General features: G+C 30.4%; 2 protein-coding genes across 3 annotated transcripts; one reads left to right on the forward strand and one right to left on the reverse strand.

Moving 5' to 3' along the window:
• Positions 1–966: 966 nt before the first annotated feature.
• LOC125206071 (protein PTST, chloroplastic) lies at positions 967–3,826 on the reverse strand. Its single transcript, XM_048105355.1, has 8 exons — positions 3,601–3,826; positions 3,207–3,435; positions 2,990–3,079; positions 2,790–2,858; positions 2,604–2,709; positions 2,180–2,268; positions 1,314–1,426; positions 967–1,233 (listed from the first exon to the last, which is right to left on the reverse strand). The coding sequence occupies exons 1-8, from the start codon at positions 3,648–3,650 to the stop codon at positions 1,131–1,133; spliced, it is 849 nt and encodes a 282-aa protein (XP_047961312.1). The 5' UTR covers positions 3,651–3,826; the 3' UTR covers positions 967–1,130.
• Positions 3,827–10,090: 6,264 nt separating this feature from the next.
• On the forward strand, positions 10,091–11,347 carry LOC125206072 (probable inactive nicotinamidase At3g16190). Of its 2 annotated transcripts, XM_048105357.1 has the most exons (6): positions 10,091–10,268; positions 10,387–10,500; positions 10,613–10,730; positions 10,817–10,840; positions 10,944–11,060; positions 11,143–11,347. In XM_048105357.1, exons 1-6 carry the CDS (start codon positions 10,221–10,223, stop codon positions 11,214–11,216), a joined length of 495 nt encoding a protein of 164 aa, XP_047961314.1. In that variant the 5' UTR covers positions 10,091–10,220; the 3' UTR covers positions 11,217–11,347. The 2 variants fall into 2 exon arrangements, with proteins under 2 accessions (XP_047961314.1, XP_047961313.1); XM_048105356.1 differs by having other exon boundaries at positions 10,093–10,268; positions 10,613–10,847.
• Positions 11,348–15,516: the final 4,169 nt, after the last annotated feature.

Genomic DNA, 15,516 nt, shown 5'->3' on the forward strand with positions numbered 1-15,516 from the left:
CAAGAGGCAATTGGGGATAGAGGACTAGTCTTCCACGTGTGTAATTTTTAATTTGTAGGATTTTAATTATGTATTTTTTATTTTCTAGGATTTTAATTATGTATTTTTATTTTTTAGTATTTTAATTATGTAATTTTTATTTTTAGGATTTTAATTATGTAATTTTTATTTTTAATGTATTTTTATAATGTAGAAATGTTTTTAATAATTGGAGTATTTAAATTAAATAATAGAATGGTGAGACCCTTGAACTTGTCCTTAGCTAAGAGCACGGATTGGGTGTTGTGCTCTTCGCTAAGGACAAGGAGTAAAAGTGGGTCCGGGCCCACCACCGTACTCTTAGCTAAGAGCACGGATGGGGATGCTCTTACAACTTAATCCTAGATGGATAGTCTCATAATAATTAGTCATGACAACTGAACGCCACCTATATTGACATCACAAGAACCACGAAAAATTAGTTATTTCTAACATATTGATTATTTTACCCGTTTGTTGATATTTTGTGCACTTTTAATTGAAATCCAGAAGCTTTAATCTTGTTCACTCATTTTAAGATCGACTAGACCTTGATTGTTCTTGGTTATGTGAACTTAGGCGTGTCAATCGAGTCAACCCAGCGAATTTCGGACCAATCCTTCTCGGGTCGCCGATTAATCAGGTGCAAGCTAATCAGATTATGATTTTATTGGGTTATAAACATTCAACACTAACCCTAAATGTTTGGGTATCGGGCTAGCCTAGCGTGCTACCAATGAAAATTAGTCATATTTATAGAAGGTAAAACATTTAATTATGATAATTTTAAGATATATGTTTAAACTCAAACATAATTACATGGTACAAATTTAAAATTTAAAATTTGTATAAATAAAATAAAAACTATACATTTTTTTAATGCAAGACAAAATGTTGTTTATTTACTTTGACCCCTCAACCATCCAGGTAGAGGAGGGAGGAGGACCCTGTAGCAACTTCATATATCAATTATCAGCAAAACTTAGCCTCAAATATCAGCATAAACAGAGCGTCTTAACGTCTCTCTATTTGCCACAGAAATAGAATTCCACTACAGAATTCACTCCGTGGGATACTAAGAAACACCTATATAGAGATCTAGCACACCGCAGTTATTCGACAACCAGCAAATTGTTCTGCATCATCCCCTCACCAGCAGTGGGGAAATCAGCCGACAGCTTCCACTCACCATCCACCAGGAACTTGATTTCATATCTTCAAATATTGACAAATTTAGAGACAAGAATACTAAAAGCAATTACTGCTTAATGATTAGCAGTGTTGTCTTGTAGTACCTTCCAGGTCTTAGCATCAATGTGGCTGAGAATTTTGTATATGAACCTGTATACTCTGGTGACAAATGTTCCCCTTGACTCCAGCCATCGAAGGATCCCATCACTTGCACGCTCTGAAGCCAAGATACATCATGTAATATCAAATAAACGCGACTGTTTATTAGATGTGTATCTGACATCCAACCATGGAGTAAATTCCATAGTTCTGGAATAAAGTGTTAACACACATATTCATATCAATAGCTATCAATTCGTCAATGTCTTGGATGTTCTTTACCAGTGTTCAAACAACAATGTGGGGAAGATAAAATAGCTGTGAATGCTTCATTAGGATGAGTAGATCTCTTAAAACTATAGGCTATAGCTTTCCTTTAGTTGTATACCTATCAACACACTTGTGGATTCTAGTGTAATACGTATCAAACCTTGAAACATACATACTCATCGAATTGTGTAGTGTGGAACATATTGTTTATGTTTCTTGAACTGTAAGAAGGTAATTGATTCCTTTGTCTGAAGCAGGTAAAAGTTTGCGAGTCCCAGGTTGTTGGTCTGAGAGGTTAATGATCAGTCGTCAACATTTGCTAGAGAATTCTGTACCTTGGTCAGCCTTAACTCTGTAATCAAACTTTAAATCCACTAAGGCACTTCCATGCATGCTCGAAGCTCAAAGAAATTCAAAAGCTGATATCTATTAAGATAACTTCATGGTGTAACTTTTCCTATCCAGGATTTATGATCACATGAACAAGTACTTTTTTAACATCCTAATCTTCCTGATATCAATAACACAACCAGTAGGGTCATAATGCATGTTTCCTATTCAAATAAACAGGTTTTATCAAGTAAGGACATTTGTTAATTACCTCTGCCACACCATGCCAAATTAAATGAACCTCTTGAGGCTGTGCGGCATCCACATCCTTGATCTGTTCTGCCAACCTTTTTTGTACAGCTTTTACCATGGGAAACATTATATAATTAGAAAATGTACAGAAAGATATAGTCTATAGATATATGTATCACTATATAGTCCCTGTAGCAACATAGCGTATAGTAGACTTAGTTGTTCATCCTATAGTACTCATGTGCACCAGTCTCCTTTATTTATAGTTCATTATACTTGGAAATTTTGGTTTAGAAACATTTAATTGTAGTAAAAGAAATGGTTAAAAGACAGCACCTCAAATTAGTCTAGGCGAGTTCTATTTTTAACAGAGCTAGATTATTGAGTTCAGTTCGGAGAGATACTGATTCGATTCAACAAAGACAAGCTGTGACTAGTTTTACCTTCCAATTTCAAGAGGAGGTGCGATTGAATGTATTTCCCATTAATCTTTCTTGATCCAACTGGAATATCATAATTAGCGATTTCTTCAGCCAAACCAAGCAGAGCCTACAAGCAGATTCAATAATATGGGCCACATGATGTTCCTCGGAGGTAACACATTTTTGATGCTAGTGCCAAAGTCATACCTTAACCTCAAACTCCATGACAGCAAGTTCAGCCTTGAAGTCAAGTAGTTCATCTTCCTTAACTTGTAACTACATAAACCACGGCGATCAAAAATACTAATAATTATGCATGATATAATTATGCCATCTCTGGCATCCTTTCAATTGATCTTAGCACACTGTAGCTTAATCAATTAATACAGAATTCGCTGATAAAAAACCTGGCGTTTCAGAAACCGATTGTGTTGATTTGCTTCGCTCAGTTTCTTGACTAGTGTTGCTCTTTGAGAATCAGCAAGTAATGCCTTCAACTGTAAACGAACAATATCCTTAGCTGCTAGTCCATAAAATTAGCAACACTAATAAGATAAGATAAGATGTTCACATTTTTTTTTTATATTTTTGCTCATTGATTTAAACCTAAATAAGATACGGAACCTCTTCGCTACTAGGAACCCTCTCCTCCGGCAAAGCCTGGACATCAGATTCCTCAGCCTTGGAGAAATTATTGGATTGAATTGCACAAAATTCCTCCTCCAAACTAGCAGCACTACAGAACACCTTGGAAGGTCGACTATGAACAGAACCTTTAACAATCAAACCCTGATTCTGCTTGATTAAGCCACACATTTCCATCTGAGACTGATCAATTCTCAACATAGGTATCCTAGAGTTAACCAGAAAATCATCAATGGATATTCCCCATTCATAAAAAAACATCAACTTGACCTAAATTTCATTTCAATCAATTGGAAAAGAGTCTCATACAATAATGGCAATCGACATAAATTTAATAAAAATTATTAATTCCTGGTTGGAATGAGATTTTCACCTGGCTAAAGACGGTTGCCCTGAAACGCTGAATAAATTATTGAAAGCCATGATTCCAAATTAACTGCAACAAACAACAACAACAACAAAGTCCGAAGCTGAATGAGGTTATTTTGTGAAAGCGATTGCGAGTGATAAACAGAAATGAAAATAAACTTCTGCTCTCATTGTGTCTTTTCTTCTTTTTTCCATTTTTTTTAAAAACGACAAATATGCAGACTCGAACTCCCGATAGATTTCAATTGGTATTAAATTATTCTCATGCATATAAAATTGTAAAATTTAAACTAAAACACGTGTGTAGTTAGATTTTCAAACAATTTAATTTTAAAACTCTTTTTCTTGGATATTTTTAGAAAGATGACCTATTGGTTGACCAATATAATTTCTTATTTGGATATCATAATTAGCAATAGGATTCCGTAGCACCAAGTCACTACGACACTACCTATGATTATATTCGATATTTAAAATATTGATTCTTTCTTGATTTATAATCGAGTTTAAAATTACAATACTTCTATTATTTGGAGCACTCAAATTTGAATCATTCTTTGCTTATTTTGAAAAATATCGATACATGTAATATAAAAACTAAATTTATTAGATAGGGTTCCTCTTATATTATTTATAGCTTCATAATTCAAAATTAAGAACAAATCTACACTTTTAGATTTTAAAATGAATAGATGAGATTTAATCTCACAAATTTCAATAAATAGTAGATAAAATATCAACAAATGGGTAAGATTGTCATTTAATTAACATATTACTCCCTCCGTCTCACTTTAGGAGTCCCAGTTGAGTTCGACACGGGTATTAAGAAATGTAAATGAAAGTTGGTGAAAAAAAAAAGTGGAATGTGGGTCCTACTTTTTTATATTAGTTTTATAATCAAATATGAGTGGAAAAATGTTAGTGGAATGTGGGGCCTAATACCATTTATGGAATATTTCAACCGGGACTCCTAAAGTGGGACATCCAAAAATGGTAAACCGGGATTCCTAAAGTGGGACGGAGGGAGTATCATTTTTGTGGTTTTTTTTTATATCAACATATTATATTACAAATATCAACACATTGACATAATTATTTCAACCTTGCCAGAAAATATCAACACAGTTTTATTGATATTGTACCTACGTTATATTGAGATTGCTTGATGCATTTATTTAAAAATCTGTTTATCAACATATACGGAAATTGAAATAAAAATTATCAAATTCCATCATTCGAACGTCGTCGGAACATATGCAATTGATATGTCGTTAGAATCTTTATAAAATTATCTTTAATTTGATTATATTTTTTGCGAAAAAATAATTTAAATCGAGAGAATTGCGTAAATTTAAAGTTTTGAGATGATTTTGAAGAGAGAAAAAGAAGTTAGTTTAACTACTATATTTATGAATTCACATTAAGACACTTTATTTAATTATTATTTAAATTTATATTATAATTCAATTGACATTATTTCAACGATTAGATCTTCTCATCTAACAATCAGAAATTGATTCAATTCTAAATTACTAATTAGTTAGTCATTGATCACCACCATGCCATTAATGAATAAGATAATATTTATTCATATAATAATAAAATTTTGAACTACTACTACATTAATGAAGTATTTATGGCGAGTTCATGCCATTATTAAATTTCACTCCCTCAATTTCACAATAAGAGCTTTGTTTTGCCATTTCGGTCTGTTCCACAATAAGAGTCCTATTTCACTTTTACCATAAATAGTAAGTAAATCCCACATTCCACCAATTTATTCTACTCATATTTTATTATAAAAACACACATCTATATATAAGTGAGATTCATATTCCAATAACATATTCAACTCACTTTTCTTTATATTTCTTAAAATCCATGCCATAACTAAATATGACTTATGTTATGGGGCGGGAGTATAAATTCTTTTACACTATATTTTGTAATCTCAAAGTTGTAATGTGTTTCATAGGTAAATAAAAATAATTTTGTAATTTCAAAAGTTAATAAGCTTTTTATGCGGTCGACATAAACATTAAAAAGTAATTTTACAATCTCATGTTAATAATTTATAAATAAAAAAATCAAAAATCAAAAATCAAAATACATTCCGGAGCGCTCGCGTCAATGATCTGTTTGTTTAAGAAAGTGGAGCTGTAATTGTAAATCTGGGCTTCCAACTTTCAATTAGAACTCATTTTATTTCCTTCCATTACCACACAAACCAAGAACTACAAAGGCCCAAGGACCAAGTGAGTACTCATACTTCAAATTTAAGGCCATCCAAGGCGCCAGGGCAGATATCGGACGGGGCCGGCTATAAAGAGGGAGGGTTCTAGTTCCGGCATTGGCCAAGCCCCCGCTGGAGCGGGCGATGACTTAGCCACCAGTGCCTCCGTCATTGGTTAAAATGAATCCAAAATTTAAATCAAAACTAAGACTAATGTGGTCCATTAGATAAAAAAAAAATGAATGATAGAGATACGGTTTTTCATGAGCATCATATACACGCGGATAGAGCATTGAGGGATCAATGGATGAAAAATAAGCATATTTTATGGCATTATATACACTGCACATAGAGCATTATGTATATAGATTGCACTTGATTCATTGCACCCAGAAACATATTTCATTATATCACAATTGCTTGCAAGTTCAAAAATACACTTTGATGTAAACCAAACTGCAGTCCTTTATTGCATTATTTTAACACACTTTCTTAGGTGAAAAACGGACTCATTTTATATATTGTAGACGAAAGACCGAGCTCTAAGAGAGAGCGGAGAAAGAAAAAAAGATCTGAATCTAAACAGTAATCAACCTATCAAGATTAATTTCAAACACATCTACAAGGCCACCATTGTATTCATCTTCGAAATCGAAAAAGTTTCACGTGGGTACCTCGCACGTCTCAATAGGAGTCCGATAGAAGAAGATATGACTGTTTCACGAAGACGCCGCATTATAGTGAGAAACTCCCGACCGAGTGATTTGGGCAGGTCACTAGTAAGAAAAAACAAGCAGATCGGTCATTTTCTGAACAAAAAATAAAGTCACGTCGCAAAATGTGTCTAGACCTATTTTTCAACCCCTAACTATTTAAATAGGTAGGGCACGACTCCGTGGAAAGAATATGAAATCCGGAGATGCGGAAATTGTCCAAATAAGAAATATGGGCTTACAATTGCTTATTTTTACTTTGAAGTTTACTCGTACTATATGAGAGCGAATGTCCTTTAGTTATTGATTCATTTAAAAGTTCTTTAAGAAATGGTATTATTCCCTGTTGTGCAGTTGATTCTTTATGATTAGATTTATTATGGTTAAGTTATTTTTTTAATAAAAATTATGCATTTATCAATTTTATTTTATTTTCAATTCTTATTCTCTTTTTATTAAATTCACTAAACATCATTTTCTTTAATCACATACGTAAATGAAATTTCCTAGCAACGGGACATAAGAACTATAATTATTAGTATGAGGCGTTTAATTTTCTGCACTCATTTTAGAAAAATAATTATAAATAGTTAACGCAGAAAGAAAGTAAATTTTAGAAAGTATAATATATATAAGACTTCTATACATTATTCTCTATTATTTCATACTTTCTCTACTTTAATTACTTACTGTATTATTTTTCCAATACAATTGCAGAAAATACAACGTCTCTATTAAGGTGGAACGGAGGAGTAGTACTTAGTATTTTTTTTACAAGTATAGTTGTATAAAAAATGTGTGCGAAACTGTAACGAGTAACTATGCACCACCACGTAAAATTAAGATATAACCATTTTAACTTAATAATCAATAGCTTCAATTCTGCATGTTTCTTAATTTGTTGAGACAGTCATGTAACATGCATCTTTCGGATTTATATCCTTCTTTCCTAAGCTGAATGGCATAGATATTGAAAGCCAATTGTACCAAAAGATAACAAACCGAAACCAAATTATATATCACGATTCTATGTCTGCCACTTTCATTTGGTAAAGAAATGAAAATATCCACTACATAAGGTTAATTCTTTGTCTGCCACTTTCATATGGTAAAGTAATTAAAATATCCACTACTTATTCTCTGTCTGCCACTTTCATTCGATAAAGTAATTAAAATATCCACTACTTAGGGTTAAAATGAATAATGAATTGCACATTAATTCTTTTACAAAAGTGGAAGGTAATTCAGTTTCATGACATTAATTATTTAAAGAAAAATGTCTTGGAGACATAATGAGGTTAAGTAGTAATTTTATTTTACATTTAATTTTAAATTAAATTTAAATTTTATACTCCTCTGTTCCTTCATAGTTGAGCTATTTTTTCATTTTGGGAAGTTCCCTTATAGTTGAGTCATTTCCATTTATAGTAACTTTTTTCTCTTTCTTACTTTATTCTCTCTTACTTTATTCACTTTTTACTTTATTCTCTCTACCTTTTTCTCTTTCTTACTTTTTTATCTATTTATTTAACACACTCAACATTCATTTCTTAAACTCCGTGCCAAAAAGTTTCGCCTCAACTATGAGGGAACGGAGGGAGTATATTACTTTGTTGCCCCTGCATTTATATATGGAAGTAGTATTAATTAAGATCTTGATAAGGTTAATTTGATTATTTGTAAAATATAGAGTTCTTAACTAAATTTACTGTATAAAAAAAATTAAATTATATTTAAAAATATAAATAACTTTAAATTATTATTTTTTTACATCATTGTTAATGCTAGTATTGACCATAAGTATTTACTTTTCTTTATTAAATATTGAAATTTTACTATATCATGTAGTAAAAAATTTTGGAGTATGCAATTTTGATTTTAAAATTATTTGAGATGCAGTTTTGATTTTAATACTAATTGATTACGTAATTTTGATTTTAAAATTTTATGTTAATTCTTTACATTTCATTTTTACTATTATTTCTGGAATTACAACTCAACAAAAAAAATCACATGTTCATAACTAATACTCCTATATTTAACATTTTAAAGCTATATATTTAAAATATTCTCATTTTCTTATATTAAAATTACTAACTAAAAAAGGATATTATTAATGGAGCTTACTATTCTTAATTTTCTTAATTCTTAATATAATTAGTTGATGTACGATATATTAAATAATCTAAAATGAGAAAAGTTGATTCATCCAATTATTTTCGTATTAAAAAGAATATTATTTAATCATACAATTCAAATTTGAATAAGAAATTTAACAAAAAAAATAATAAAATTAACCGGCTATGAAAGTATAACATAAAAAAAAGAAAATAACTAATAATTGAATTATCAACTGGTTAGATAAAATTTATTTGAAAAAATAATAATATATGAAGTTATCAAATTATTTTATTATTAAATAATAATTTAGTATGCATTATAATAACTAATTTATAATCTGAATTCATGATTTTTAAATAAATAATATAGTATAAAATTAACATGAAAAAAATGACATGTAAACATATAAAAAGTTTTGGGTATGATTGTAGCTTATCTCTAATCAAATCAATAAATATGCATTTAGATAAAGATATTTAATTTGATTTAATATTCCTTAATTAGATTTGTATCCATTTAGTATGATATTGGGTAAAGTAGTCATTATAAAAAATATATCTATATTAAAATGCCATAAGGATAAGGGTATTATATCTTAGAGATATTATGTATCTAAATCACTTTATCATGCAACCTTTTCGTTCGGTTTGATTCCATTTTTTTTATGATAACATGCTTAATTATCTACATTGCCTACACAACCGTTAATTGCCACAATCATCTTAATTTTTGTATGATAATTATGATAAGTTTTTTCCATATACACCCATGGTCTTGCGGCGTCAATTATTAACCCATCATTTATAAAAGGGTTATTATTATCCTTTAAAATTATAAATTTTAACTGAAATTTGATATTTTTTTTAAGTTTAAATTTTGTCACAAAAGTCATAAACTTAGGAGTATGATATAAAGAATTTCCCACGATTTGGAATTCCCCCAAAATTTGGGAAAATATTTTAAACTCAAATAACGCACAAAATAACGATGTTTAAATCCACTAAAAGCTACGTCCTTGATCTGTTTATCCACCTACATTATCAGACGTGTTACGTCGAATAAAATTTAAGGAAAAATTGAAATTGTAGAAAATTTGATAAATGATGTAAGTTTATGATATCAACGACCAAATTTTTAAGAAAAATACCAAATTTCAGCTGAAATTTTATGATTTTGGAAACTCTCCTTAGATTTAGGTGACAGTAAATGTATTCTGTAACAAAATACGCACGCATTTGGTGAGAAGCCCCCCAATTTTTTCATGCATACAATGATTGGACAATTTCCATATGTTTTTTAATTGTGTGGTGTATCTTTCTTATCCAATTACCATATTTATCTAATTAGTACCACTACATTTCCATGTACCATATCGAACCGGTTATCCTTATTAATATATACTGATATAAAACAAAACAAAATATACATATATAGAAAATCTACTTTTTCAAACTGAATAGTGCAATCCATATTTGTCATTTAATTTCTAAATCTAGCATCTTCCCTTCTCTATTAAAGAAACTAACTAAACAAGTTATAATTTCTTCAATTGTAGATATGGCAGAGGAGTGGAAGCACACTGTACTTCTTGTGATTGATATGCAGGTCATATATCCATTTCAAATTAGTTATATTTCCATACTTATCTATGTATATTCTATTAATTAATTAGTAGTATAAACTTAGCTCCTTTATTTCTCTCTCTAAATTGACATCTTTGTAGAAAGATTTGATCTTGCCGTACAGTCCGGCCGCTGTGAAAGGTGGTGAAGCTATTGTGCCAAATGTTATCAACGCCGTTGAAGTAGCTCGAAACCGAGATATTCCGATTATTTGGGTGCCATTTTTGTTTCTATGCTTAAGTATCATACTCTATGTTCTTGGCAAGAGAATAGTACTGTAAGGATCTATTAAAATAAATAGTATTTTGCCTTAATTAATGATCTAAGGTTGTTCGTGAGCACGATTCTCTTGGGAGAGACGTGGAATCATTCCGCAGGCATTTCTATGCTTCAGATAAAACAAAACTACTCGTAAAGGGTAGTCCTGGCGCAGAACTAGTAGAAGGTCTCGAGATCAAACCCCACGACTATAAACTGATAAAAACACGATTTAGCGCGTTCCTTAACACGAACCTTCACTCATATCTACAGGGAGCTGGAATCTACAAGATAGTAGTATGTGGTAATTTAAATTTAAATTCATGTTGTTATTGTTAGGGAGATTAAATTTGCATAAGTAATTAAATTAGTACTATAATCCTATTTAATTAATTGTTAGGGGTTCAAACTCCAAATTGCATAAGACAGACTGTGTTTGATGCGGTCTCGTTGGACTATGATGAGGTTACTGTCATTGTTGATGCAACTGCTGCTGCCACGGCTGAAATTCACAATGGTGCAATTTTTGTTAATTTCTATAATTTACATATGAATTCTTGAAATTGATGATAAAATAATGGTTGTATGTCATGTTTCAGCCAATGTTGTCGACATGAAGAACATCGGAGTGGCAACGCCAACACTCGAAGAATGGTGTCATACCAATAACTAGTAGTAGTACATTATCTAGCTGCTAAGAAACCTCATAAAACTAAATAAGAGGATCGATCAATCAGAAATGTGCTTTTATTAGTTAAAATTTCGGTACTCCCTCCGTTCCCTCATAATTGAGTAATTTTTTCATTTTGGGAGTTCCCTCATAGTTGAGTTATTTACCTATATAGTAACTTTTTTTTTCTTAGTTTACTCGCTCTTACTATATTCTCTATGCTTTATTCACCTTCTACTTTACCCTATCTACCTTTTTCTCCCTCTTACATTTTATTTATTTATTTAACACACTCAACATTATTTTCTTAAATTCCGTGACGAAAATTTTTGCCTCACCTATTAGGGAACGGAAGAAGTATAATAGAAGAAACATAAGATATCACAATTAAAATTTTGATGGCAAATAAAATAAAATAAAACAAAATGTTATAGACTTATAGATCTATAATACTTTCAATTTTTCGTTAATTTCATGAGATTGGAAGAGTAGCGCCACAGTTATAAATAGCATAAGGCTCACACACTAACACACCCACCAACTCTCGTCACATCCGCAAAATATTAATATAAGATTAACTGAATTAGCATAATTTATTTTCATCTCAAAACAAAATTACAATTATTTAGGGTAACATCGTTACAGTATATGCATTGGCAAATTGCTACGAAAAATTATAAAATTTAATCAAATTATGTTTCATCCAGGCATTTTAAAAATTAGGGAAAAACACAAAATTTCACATTGTCCGCAATTATTTCACGACCGAAAAAATAGATTGCTTAGACGTGATATTTTTCAATCAAATGACTATACATAATGACATCTTCTAATTTACCGGCGGTGATGTCTATGTATATCTCTCACCAGCCATATCAAATATTTCATTAGTCCCATAAAACTAAACTATTTTTGTCATTTTTGCATGTCCATTAAAATTAGATCACAATTATAAATTAGAAAACTTTTCTTTTTATAATAATGAGGACCCAACTATTTTTTCTCGTTTCTATCTTACTTTGACAATTGAGCATTAAACTCTTGCGTTTCAAAACTACTTTTTTTTTTTATGGAACAAGTGAAATACAATTTAACCAAAATATTTTCATGTGTGATTAATGCGAAAAAATATATATTCAACATTTATAGTTTTTTCCGTTGACTTTGAAAGTACAAGATAGTTCAAACTTCATAATGTTTTCTGGTAATTTGCACTACATAAAAACAGAAATAGACTATTTTTTCATATTATTTAAATGAATTTACTTTAGGAACCAAACAAGTAAAAGTAAATTTAAATAATAAGAGCATACCATCACCAAATTTGGCACTACGTCACTTTTCACAACCAAAATTGCAGAATATTATTTCTTTATAATAAGAGCATGCCATCATCAAATTTGGCCCATAGATCACTTTTCACAACCAAAATTGCAGAATATTGTTTCGTTCGATTGATAACTTTCTGCATTTATTTGTTAATATATACTCCATCTTTAACTCTCGAAATAAGTGTGATTAAATATGGCTATAATTTTAAAGTCTTGTTCAAATATTTATTGAAAGATTTAGTGTGACTGGATCTATCATTATTTCTATCCCTAATTCATTATTTAATAATCAAGATTAATTAATAGTTGGGTTAGATCGCATTTGGGTCTATTTGGGGCTTATGAATAATTTATTCTACATTCATCACTTCATTTTATCGTTATGAAGTTCAAAGAAATAGTAGACTACTTAATCATATCAATATTTTACAGATCAACTAAATATTTCTTGCAAAAAATTTTTTAACAGTAACATCTTTTCTCCCTATGGATATAAATTATTCATAAACATGATTAAATTTTGCATCTATATAAAAATTAATTAACAATTATTTCCTTATGAAATTTATAAAACCCATGCATAATATAAAACTATGTGAAATCAAGTTATCAATCCAAATATTATTATACCTGGGAATTAATAAAAATGATCAAAGATATCATAACTAAACTAACTGTTGATAGCTCTTTAATTCTTTTCATTTATCTAATTTTCTTTAATTTCTTGGGAGTGTAGATGGAGATGGAGGAGTAGCGCCGCCACATTTTACAGACTCACAATTGGTCACACATTCATCAACCTTCGCCACATCTAAAATATAATAAGATCAATTGAATTAGCATAATATGCCTTCAATTCATTACTAAATAAGAGCACAAATATGAGGATAATACTATATAATAGGTAAATCGCCAGAAATATAATACAATTTGGTCAAATTCTGGCCCGTCCTGAATTTTTAAAATTTAATTGAAAAAACATGTTTATTTGTCATTGATATGTTTCATCAAAACAACTCATACTATTTTATTTAAGAATAAACTACATCATGTAGCTCAATGGTGGAGACATCAACGTATGATTTTTCTACAATTAACACCACACACTAGTTCAATAATAAAATTCCATGTGCGATGAATGCGAAAAATTCCATACCATATGATTTTTCTAACTGGTTTTTATATCATGAGACATACCAAACTTTGTGATTTGTTTTGAAATTTTTTACGAGACAGTAAAAAAAATGAGTACAGTTAAGGCATGGACAGTAGCAAGAACATATGTATGTACAAGATGCTATTAATTAAGTGGTACATACCATCGCCAAATTTGGCACATTGATCCATTGCACAACCATAATTGCAGGCCTGGCTTGAAGAATTAGACTCTTTATTAAGGACACATTCGGCTAAACATTTTGCAACACAAACAGGTTTGTCTAGTGAAAAAACACAACCAAGAACACATTTGGCAAAGCATTTCTTGAAGCTAGTTGTTGCACTTGCTTGCCCTGCAAATACTAACATCAATACAAGCAACACAATTGTAGCTTTGCTTTGATACATATTGAATAAATTGTGATATTCTTTTTGTAAATATTTAGTGTTGGATAGATGATTTGCATAGGCTTATTTTCTTTATTTATATAGAGGTAAAAATAAGGTGCATTTATGTTAAAAAGTTATGATTAACTTGTCTTGACTGGGATAGATAGGAGTGAATTTAATAACAACTACTTAACTATAGTTGGGATGTATACGAATCAATTTATTATTAGTAAATTTGTTATTAGAATTAATTTTTCATTGAATGAAAAGGTAGGTTCAAAAAAAGTCTAACTGCAAATTAAAATAATTTATTATCACCCTGATGTCTCACCCTCTTAGTATAAAATGAGTGTAATAATCAAGACCATTGATTGTTATGTTTATTTTAAGTGGTTAAAGGAATCTTATGTAATAATGAGATTTGTGATTAATTTGTTGGGATATTTGAGGAAATTCAGAGGATACACAATATAGGATGTGATTCATCAATTAATAGGTTAATTATGATACCAAATATTTGGAAACAGTCATATAAGTATCTATATCTAGACATTACTAACTTATCAAACATATTCTTAAGCCTTTGCAAATCATCAATTAAGACTAAGGTCATCCGCATCCCTGTCTCTTAACAGTTTCATCCCTTCACTATTCATGGGTCCCACTGTACTTTTCACCTCATCTCTTAACTAAAAGACAACACCTGCATCCTCTATTTCTTAACCATCTCATCCCTTAACTATTCATTCAATTTCATTTTTTTTAATTATATTTCCAACAAATTCAATTAATAAAAACACACTTTATTAAATAAAAGAAAATTATAATTTAAAATCCTAAAAAAATAAAAAACACACAATTAAAATCTTTAAAAAAATAAAAAAGACATAATTTAAAATACTAGAAATTAAAAATTGCACATTTAAATTCAAAATCTCAAAACTCAAATCATAAAAAAAATGGAGGCAAAGAAGCAGAAGAAGGAGTTCTCTACTAACTATCATGTGCGTCTACCAAAAATTACAACATCCGAAAATACGAAAAATACATAATTAAAATTTATAGAAGTGATTGGGGGATTAAAAACAATAGAAAAAAAAATTAAAAATTTGACAAAAAACGGCTATAAACGGCTAGTAATTTTTGGAATTTTTTATAAAACTTTTGATATTCTACAGAATTTTTTAAAAAAAAGACATTTTCAGCATATATAAACGACGCCGACTCGCGGGCTGGCGAATGGGCGTCACGGACGAACGGGAGCTCGCCAGCTTGCTTTCCCGAACGAGCTACGGGACGAGCTAGCGACGAGATGGGAGGCTGTCTCGATGCGGTCTCGTCTCGGAGAGACGAGATCGAGCCGCATCGAGACGCGATACGGATGCTCTTAAATTTGGATAATACATTTACAGATTTATTGGTCA

The sequence above is a fragment of the Salvia hispanica genome, chromosome 2 (assembly GCF_023119035.1).
Source record: "Salvia hispanica cultivar TCC Black 2014 chromosome 2, UniMelb_Shisp_WGS_1.0, whole genome shotgun sequence".
In the NCBI taxonomy this organism is placed as follows: Eukaryota; Viridiplantae; Streptophyta; class Magnoliopsida; order Lamiales; family Lamiaceae; genus Salvia; species Salvia hispanica.

Bases quoted from the DNA above. Each gene is read 5' to 3' on its own strand.
- LOC125206071 (XM_048105355.1), bottom strand. From the start codon at position 3,650: ATGGCTTTCAATAATTTATTCAGCGTTTCAGGGCAACCGTCTTTAGCC. The intron at 3,080-3,206 runs GTTCCGTATCTT...GTTCGTTTACAG, and splicing joins GGGTTCCTAGTAGCGAAGAG to TTGAAGGCATTACTTGCTGA. The intron at 2,269-2,603 runs GTAAAACTAGTC...CCATGGTAAAAG, and splicing joins CCTCCTCTTGAAATTGGAAG to CTGTACAAAAAAGGTTGGCA.
- LOC125206072 (XM_048105356.1), top strand. From the start codon at position 10,221: ATGGCAGAGGAGTGGAAGCACACTGTACTTCTTGTGATTGATATGCAG. The intron at 10,501-10,612 runs GTGCCATTTTTG...TAATGATCTAAG, and splicing joins GAGATATTCCGATTATTTGG to GTTGTTCGTGAGCACGATTC. The intron at 11,061-11,142 runs GTGCAATTTTTG...GTCATGTTTCAG, and splicing joins CACGGCTGAAATTCACAATG to CCAATGTTGTCGACATGAAG.